The following is an 8527-nucleotide window of genomic DNA, read 5'->3' as shown; positions in this document are numbered from 1 at the left end:
CCCCTAAATCGAACCCGAACCCGTGTCCCCTGCATCGGCAGGTGGACTCTCAACCACTGCGCCACCAGGGAAGCCCTTGGCCGTCTTTTAAATTGGATTGTTGGTCTTAATTTTGAATTGTAAATCTTCTTTATATATTCTAGATATAAATCTGTCAGATACATGTTTTGCCAGTATTTTCTCTCATTTTGTGGCTTGCCTTTTAATTTTTTTAACAGCGCCTTTAAAAGAGCATAAGTTTTTAACTTTGATAAAGTCCAATTTATCAACTTTTTCTTTTACAGTCATTTCCCGTTATCTGCAGTTTTGCTCTCTGTGGTTTCAGTCACCTGCTGTCAACCTTCGATCCAAAAATAGTAAATGGAAAATTTCAAAAATGAACAATTCATGAATTTTAAATTGTGTGCCATCCTGAGTAGCGTGGTGAAATTTCACACCGCCCTGCTCTGTCCTTCCTGAGCCATGAATCATCCCTCTGTCCAACACATCCTGCCCGTTAGTCACTTAGTACCCCTCTTGGTTATTAGCTGGACTGTCTCGGTACAGCAGTGCTTGTGTTCAAGTGACCCTTATTTTACTTAATAATGGCCCCAAAGGGTAGTGATGCTGGCAGCTCGGATGTGCCAAAGAGAAGCCACAAAGTGCTTCCTTTAAGTGAAAAGATGAAAGTTCTCGACTTAATAAGAAAACAAAATCATAGGCTGAGGTTGCTAAGATCTACAGTAAGAACCAATCTGCCATCAGTGAAATTTTAGAGAATCGTGCTACTCTTGCTGTCACACTTTAAACTGCAAAAGTTACGGCCACAGTGCGTGCTGAGCGCACAGTGAAGACGGAAAAGACATAGTGTGTACAATTTTGAAAGACAGACACACACACACACACACATACACAGTCTCCTTAAAAAAGCACCAGTTAACATGCATAAGGACCCCCAGTGAGTTGTCAGTTGGAAGAACATAACATATCTTGTTTGCCAAAACTCCAAAGGGCACATAGATTTACTAACACTAGCCTTTTTTGGGCAAAAATTCAACCCTCTACTAGAAACACAGGTAAACATGGCCAGAAACTTTTTTTTTTAAGTATTTGATTTCTTGGAAATATGGCCATTTGCAGAGAGGGGGAGGCAATGCCCGTGTCCTCACTGCTCTAAAAAGAGAAAACTTTACTTCCTGTCTTGGAAAGTGCAGTCTTCCCATCTTGCTTTGCTGTCCCTGTCGGCAGACCTCAGCCCAGCGCAAGCAGCAGGCACCTCACACCTGCTGGTGAATTCGTTGTCACCACCTCTGTTTCCAGTCTCTTCAGAGTCACCTGGGGAGCTTTCCCACCAGTACTGACGCCTGGACCCCCACCACACGCCCACTGACTCAGAATCTGTGAAACCGTTCATTCAATGTTTACTAGGTGCCTACTGTATGTAAAGGCTTTTGTGCACCTCTAGCAGCACTAGGCCAGGGGGTGGCATGTATTCTGATATAACTCTGACTTTGTCATTGTTCTCAAGCAGCTTCATCCAGGAGGGAAGATAAGAAATATATACAAAGTGCCCAGTTCACGGCATGCAGTTAGCATAAGTTTGGCGCTGTGAGAAACGTCAAGACACATCCTTGAGATAAGCTGAATCCAACCCCACCACAGGTATGATTTTAATACCTTTAAGAGGTGTGACCTGTCACATGGTCTAGGGAACACGGACTTCTGCCAACTCAAGTAATAAAGTTATAAAGAGGTTGAGAAAAAATTCCCTGAGGAGGTAGAGGATCTGATGGAAGGTTCTTCATGCCTGATGGGAAGATGTGATAGACAAGGGAGCCAAGGATGGGCCAGTTCCCACTGGGAAGGAACCACAGACACGATATGACGATTTACTGCCCAGCGAACAGGCTGGATGCTGGTGATGGAGCCAGCACTCTTACTTACGTCGTGGTGACGAGGGGTCAGGCTCTCTCCAGAGAACTGTATGTCTATCAACTCTTTCAACCCTCACACCATGGAATAAACACACTCTGCTGGGGATGGACGGGGAAGCAGAGACACAGAGCAGTGAAGGGTGGGGTATAAGGAGCGAGGGAGCAAAGACTCTGGACGTGAGTCGGGCTGCCAGGCCCTTGGTCTTGAGCTTGTACCCCGGCTGCTAGGTTTGTGTCCCTCAGGACACACTGTCTCCTGCCACCACCAAGTCTACATTCTAGGAGGGGGCAGATGCCAGAGAATTTCAGAGAGTGACAGGTGCTATAAAGGCTGGGGGGAGTGGTAGAAAGTGACCATGGAGACCGTTCTCCATGGGACGGCCTTGGAAGACTTCACCTGGAAGGAGACATTGAGCTTGAAATGTGACTAATGGGAAGGAGACGCCACAGAAGAGCTGGGGAAAGTGTTCCAGGCGGATGGAACAGCAAGCACGGAGGCTGGGGCGCCTTCCCTGGGAGGTTCACATCTCATCCCAGCAGCACAAGAGATTCTGTGGCTGCTGTCCGGGTTGCTGTTCTGGGTGACGGAGGACCTTCCCAGGTGAGTCTGGGGCAGGTGCACTGGAGGCAGGCTCTTTGTGTGGCCCCTATTGCGGGGACCCCAGCAGAGGTTGGTTTGGGCCCCAGGGCCCGTCCTCACCGAGCCCAGCTGACTCACTTTTTGTTTGAAGCTGTGGTCCTCAGCGCATTCGGAGTTGTCCTGCCAAATATCTGTGGAGTTCTCCAGCGTCTGCCAAGTGCCCTGAGAAAGGCAGTATCTGTAGGCCCTTCCTGAGTGCTCTGAAAGTAAACACAGCTCTGGGGGAAAGGTCAGAACATGCAGCCCGTTCCCTGAGCACGTGGGAAGGCCCTCATCCTCACCGCAAAGCTGTGGAAAATCCCAGGGAAAAGAAATTTTCACTTCCCCTTCTGGGGGCTCATAGCATCCTTGCTGTTTATTTAGGATGGAAAGAAAAACACATCTCACTCTACATCTCATAACAAACCATGTTCTGTTAATGTCTGCTGTGTTTACCCAAAGTTCCCGGAGCTGGAACGGTCCCTGGTGACTCAGAGATGTGACAGCCCTCCAAGGTGTGGCCCAGCTGGGAGACACAGACCTGGGGCTTCCTGATGCCCAAGAGGCCGTGCCATGAAGAAGAGAGGGTGCTGGACCAAGCCAGCTCTGCCACCTATGAGCTCTGTGGCCTTGGGCAGGGCCTTACCCCTCTCTGTCCCTCAATTCCTGCTTCTGATGACAAGTCTTGACTATTCTACCTCCGATATTTTTCTTTACTCTTTCTTCTTCTTCCCAAGCTCTTGCCTCTGCCTGTATACACATCCTCATATCCTCTCTTTTTCTGGACCACTGCAGGAGCTTCCAAACTCACCTCCCCGATCCCCCTCCATCCCTCAGTTCATCAACCACAGGCTACCAACGTCATCTCCCCAAACCACAAACCCTACGACGTCCTTCTCATGCCTTAACACCTTCTCTGGCTCCACATAATCTTTATCTACAGAGGGGAGTTTAAAGCCTGTAGCGTAAAGCACAGTTGGCTCTGCGATCAGGCCCCAGCCTCGTGGTCAGCCTTCTGTGCCTGTATACCCTCTCCCTTCTCATATTCTAATGCTCCTTCTCCTCTAATCTCATCCACAGGAACTCTGCTCCATCTTTTCTTCTCCAAACCCCTCCACTGGTGCCACGTCCTCCTTTGACATCAGGCACCCCACCTGGATTCTAAACATTTGATGCACACAGTGTCGAGGGGAAGAGTAACTTCCTACCTTTTGGGACTCACACTCCCTTGAGTACATTTCAGGAGCCCAGAACCCAAAATTTTTTTAAAAGGCCTTTAACTCAACTTCTTTGTAAGTTTGGATTTTTGATCACTTTTTCTCTTAAAGTGGAATCGACCTGTGTTTTTAGCTCTTGGGAAGGAACAGGTAGACCGTAGAGCTGGGCGATGCTGATCCGTTCCATGTGCGCTCAAGGAGTCGCAGACTTTCGGGTCCTTAAAGCCCTGAAGGAATCCAAGGAGTGTGACCTTAGTGGGGCTCGGCCTCAGCTCCCACTTACGAAGCACCTACTGTGTGGTGGACCCAGTGTGTGCCTTCCCATTCATGCCTCAAAATGCCCTTAAGAGTCAGCTGTTATTCACTTCACTTTACAAGGAAACCACAGCTTAGAGGGCGCTGGGAACTTTCCCAGAGTCTCAGAGTATAAAGTCCTCCCTTAGGGCTCCTGACTTGAGCAAGCTCTTTCCTCCCCACTGAACTGACCCCGCTGGTCCAGCAAACTCTCCAGTATCTTCCCTTCAGCTTCACATCCTCAGGCCTTCTAGGCTGATTCCCACTGAATTTCCCCCAGATGACAGTTCCATAGAATATGTCACTACTGCTCCCATCCAGAAATGCATCTTCCTTCGAAATTCTCTCTCTTTGCACTGGAGGCGTCAAAATATTGAAACCAAATTTTAACTGATGTGATGACTTCTTGGGCTGAAATTAAGTACAAAATATCACCATCTTGCCTTCTCAGAAACCCAGTCTCGGGAATTCCCTGGCGGTCCAGTGGTTAGGACTCCATGCTCTCACTGCTGAGGGCCTGGGTTTGATCCCTGGTCAGGGAACTAAGATCCTGCAAGCCGCGCGGTGTGGCCAAAAAAAAAGAAAGAAAGAAACCCATTCTCATTTTGTTTGGCCTGGAACTTTGTAATCACTGATGTTCCTTGAGGATAGCGGCCCATTCTTAGATTTGAATTGTTTCACTCCCCACCCGTCCAGAATTACACAACCAGGAGGCTGGGCTGCTGGGGCAGGTGGAGGTGGGTTCTAAGTCATGGTCACTTCAGGGCAAGCTAAGGGTAAAATTCCCCATCCAAGTCCCATGGGGCTGAAAAGCACCAATTCCTCCCAACGCTATTACAAGGGTAGTCTTTTTTTTTTTTTTTTTGCAGTTTGCGGGCCTCTCACTGTTGTGGCCTCTCCCGACACACAGGCTCAGCAGCCATGGCTCACGGGCCCAGCCGCTCTGCGGCACGTGGGATCCTCCCGGACCGGGGCACGAACCCGCGTCCCCTGCATCGGCAGGCGGACCCTCAACCACTGCGCCACCAGGGAAGCCCCTGCAAGGGTAGTCTTGATGGCCTTCCTCTCCATCTGAGAAGCAAGAACTGCACGGATGTGAGCATCCCCGTCTTGCCCCACATCTCTTTCTCCTCTCCATGACGGTGATAACTCTTACTCTCACTGCAGCAAAGTCTGTGGTAGCCAGACTTGGACTCTCAGCTCTTCAAAGAAAAGAGGACTGTGATATAAACAGAACCTCCAGACACAGAAGACTTGCAGGAAGACAAGAGAAGAAGCGGAGAGGAAAAGGAAGATGTGTTACTGACAGCTTAGAAGGAGACCTTTCGTGGGGGAAGCGGGCTGGAGAAAAGAACCTGGTTGGAGCCTTCTAACCGCCCCTTGGCTGGGCTGCCCAGGACGGACCGGCCATAAAGGAAATGTTAGAAATTGGTAAAATAAGACTTATTACCTTTGCGCCACCAAGGTAAGTATGAAGGGCAGGGAACAGAGACATTTCCTGCAGTGGAATGAGGCCAGCACACATACTGATCAAAGGTCCCGTTACAAACTGTGCCTGCGGAAAGAAGAGGACAAAATAAACTGATGGAGCCCAGAACCCACCTCCCTGGCATCAGAAGCTGGTGTAGGCTGCACAGGGACCAGCAAGGGGCGTTGCACTCTCCAGACAGGTCAAGGATGAGGAACCACGTGGAGAGGACGGGAATGCTTCATGCAGCCCCACACTGGGGCTCTGTCTACCCAGCTTGACCCCTGGCGGTGGTCCAGTCTTTTATGTCAATGTGCACGTCACACTGATTTTGGTTTACTTTACATGAGCTGAACTCTCACAGAAACTCAGGGTCAGGAGGACACTTGGATGTTCAGCCAGCATCTTCTGTCCCATAATTAACTAAATAATTGTCAAACCTTCACCAGTTAGATCCCGGAACACCCTTAATATGAAATGTGCAAAATGACCAGTGGATATAAGGGGATTTGCAGGATCCAGGTTCTTGGTCATGTGTACCTGACGCAAGCACTACCTGGTCAGATTTCTCTGTTTGGAGATTAATCCAATGATCATTATGAGATATTTGGGCACCTCAAGCTCAGGGTATGATTTACATCCTGGCACTTGGCAATGAGATACTACAAACATTAGCCCCACCCTTATGGGCCCCAGAGTCAAATGAGGGGTTTCAGGCTGGACCCCAAACATCCGTATTGCAAGCTCCTCACTCCTGGTTACCAAGCATCATTTCCTACCATTGGCCTCCTATTAAGCTAGAACTCAGGGGCCACTCAGGATGAAGAGCCAGGTTGCTGGTATCGGGACCCTGCAAACGCAGATCTGCTGGGTTCTGGGCTGGCTCGGGGCACCCTATGGACCTGGTTGCCAAGTGTCAGCACCCAGTGTGTGGGCGCTCACCTGGCTGAGCTGCCCAAAGCGTGGCACCTGATCAGGAGGACCTGCCTTACTTTGACCTCAGAAAGCAATATTCCTCTAGGTGCGAGTGGTTCCTGCAATGAATCAAGCCTTGGTGCCGCCCACCTGGCTGAAGGACTATTTAGAGGGAGGAGGGCATAGCTTGGAGCCTGGGACTGCCTTCAGGTCAGGAAAAGGCAGAGAGAGTTTATAGTGTCCTGTCAACCTCCAGGTCCCTGAATGAAATGCTCTGAAAGAAGCCAGGAGAACAAGGAGGAGGCAGCTTTCACCCACAGTCCCCAGTCTCAGAGGCAGTTGGTCAAGGCTCCTTATTCCTTTCTTTTCTTTAAAAAAAAAAAAAAAAAAAGAATTTGGATGTACCCAAAGAGTCAGCATGTAGGCAGGAGAGGTTGTGGGCTGACCAAACTATTAACATATTAGCTAGAATGCTCTAAACCTAATGTAGACCAGGATAAGAGAAGCGTTAACAGCATGGGAGACCGAAGGACACCCCCCTCAACACACAGTAGATTCCTGGGTTAATCTACAACAGCGGCTCATGTCATGTGATTAGGTGGTCAGTGTGCTGTGACAGATGGCTTTTATCAAAGATGGCCACACGCACATATTCCATCTCGCATGCTCTTTTACAATGGAGGCAGGTAGCCTTTCTAACTCTCTGACCCAACTGAACATGGCAGAAGTGACTTCCAAGGCAAGGTCACAAAAGGCAACGTGGCCTCTGGTCATGCTTGTGCTTGCAACCCAGCCACCATGCTGTGAGGAAGCCCAGGCCATATGGAGAGACCACATGGAAGTGTTCCGGCCAACAGCCCCAGCTTGATTCCCAGCATCAACCAGCACACATGGGTGTGAATCAGGCTTCAGATGAATCCAACCCCTGGCCTTTGAGTCTTCCAGCTAAACTCCAGACATTGTAGAGCAGACACAAGCCATCTTCACTGTGCTCTGTCTGAATTCCTGACCCACAGAAACTGTGAGAGATAACAAATCATTTTTATTACTGTTTTAAGCCACTAAGCTTTGGGGCTATTTGTTATACAGCCATAGATAACTGATACATGTACTTACCAGAAGTTTCCTTGAGTAAGTCTCTCAGACACTTCTCTTTGTACTGAGCCCACTTCCGAGTTGTCTCCTCAAGGAGAGATCCCGTAACCTGAGCAGAGAAAACCATGGAGACCCCCAGTTAGCAGCAAGCACAGAGGTGGCCTTGTTATCACCTCACACCACGATTCTCAAACCTTCCCACCGATGAGTCCATAATGGCTTGCACCTCGAAACAATTTCTTTGGTAACTTCGAGATACATACACATTTCACATGCACTCCATAATCTAATCATATTGGGTTTGAAACAAACATAAAAGAATTTTTTCAAAATCTTCAATGAGCTTGGCATTTCAAGAGGATGTAATGTACCCATCCTGACGTTTCACAACCAACCAGAAGAATAGCTGCATGCTTCTAAGACTCTGTGCATCTCAAAGAGAGGAGCACACGCTGAGAGGGCTCAACGGTGTTCAGAGAAGGGCCAGAACAATTGCAGGGCCTGTGCTGTCCCGCCCGGGTGGCTGTGGGTCCAGAGTTGAAGACATTGGGTCGCAGATGCTCTGCTACCGTACCAAGGCTTCAGGATCTTTTTTCTTTCCCACATCCCATAGAACCTTGGATATACAGCATACATTTTTGGGGGCTTTCCAGATAATTGGGTTGTCTATAACAACTACTAATTGTGTAGCTGAACCATTTGTTTTGGTTTTAAAGGGGCTTTCCCTTCTTCAACTTACTCATTTTAATTGAGAACTTACTGTGTGCCAGGCTTTCCATTAGGAAGGAATTAAGGGGGTACAAAGATGGGCAAGACACAGTCTCTGCCCTAAAGGACTTAGCGTCTGCTAAAGATAAGGCGATTATATAAGCAGCTGGCCTAAGTCGAGTGACAGTCTCACCCTGTCTTCCTCCGCTTCCACACAGACCCCTCCCCTAGTGGCTCAGTTCTGGCACCATCGTCCTCTCAGCCACAAACCAGAAGCCAGGAGTCGTCCCCCACTTCT

At 48.9% G+C, this 8527-nt stretch overlaps 1 protein-coding gene across 1 annotated transcript in view; it reads right to left on the bottom strand.

The window, feature by feature from the left end:
* The window catches only part of GLP2R (glucagon like peptide 2 receptor), a 47559-nt gene that overhangs the window by 33713 nt on the left and 5319 nt on the right, over positions 1-8527 (bottom strand). The window contains exons 2-4 of the mRNA XM_024748453.1: positions 7543-7630; positions 5494-5598; positions 2632-2753 (exon numbers count right to left, since the gene is read on the bottom strand). Of these exons, the coding sequence (XP_024604221.1) occupies positions 2632-2753; positions 5494-5598; positions 7543-7630 (315 nt within the window). The remainder of the gene's footprint in view (positions 1-2631; positions 2754-5493; positions 5599-7542; positions 7631-8527) is intronic.

The sequence above is a fragment of the Neophocaena asiaeorientalis genome, unplaced genomic scaffold, assembly GCF_003031525.2.
Source record: "Neophocaena asiaeorientalis asiaeorientalis breed wild unplaced genomic scaffold, Neophocaena_asiaeorientalis_V1.1 scaffold543, whole genome shotgun sequence".
Taxonomy (NCBI): Eukaryota; Metazoa; Chordata; class Mammalia; order Artiodactyla; family Phocoenidae; genus Neophocaena; species Neophocaena asiaeorientalis.
This window is presented reverse-complemented; position numbering and strand designations above follow the sequence as displayed.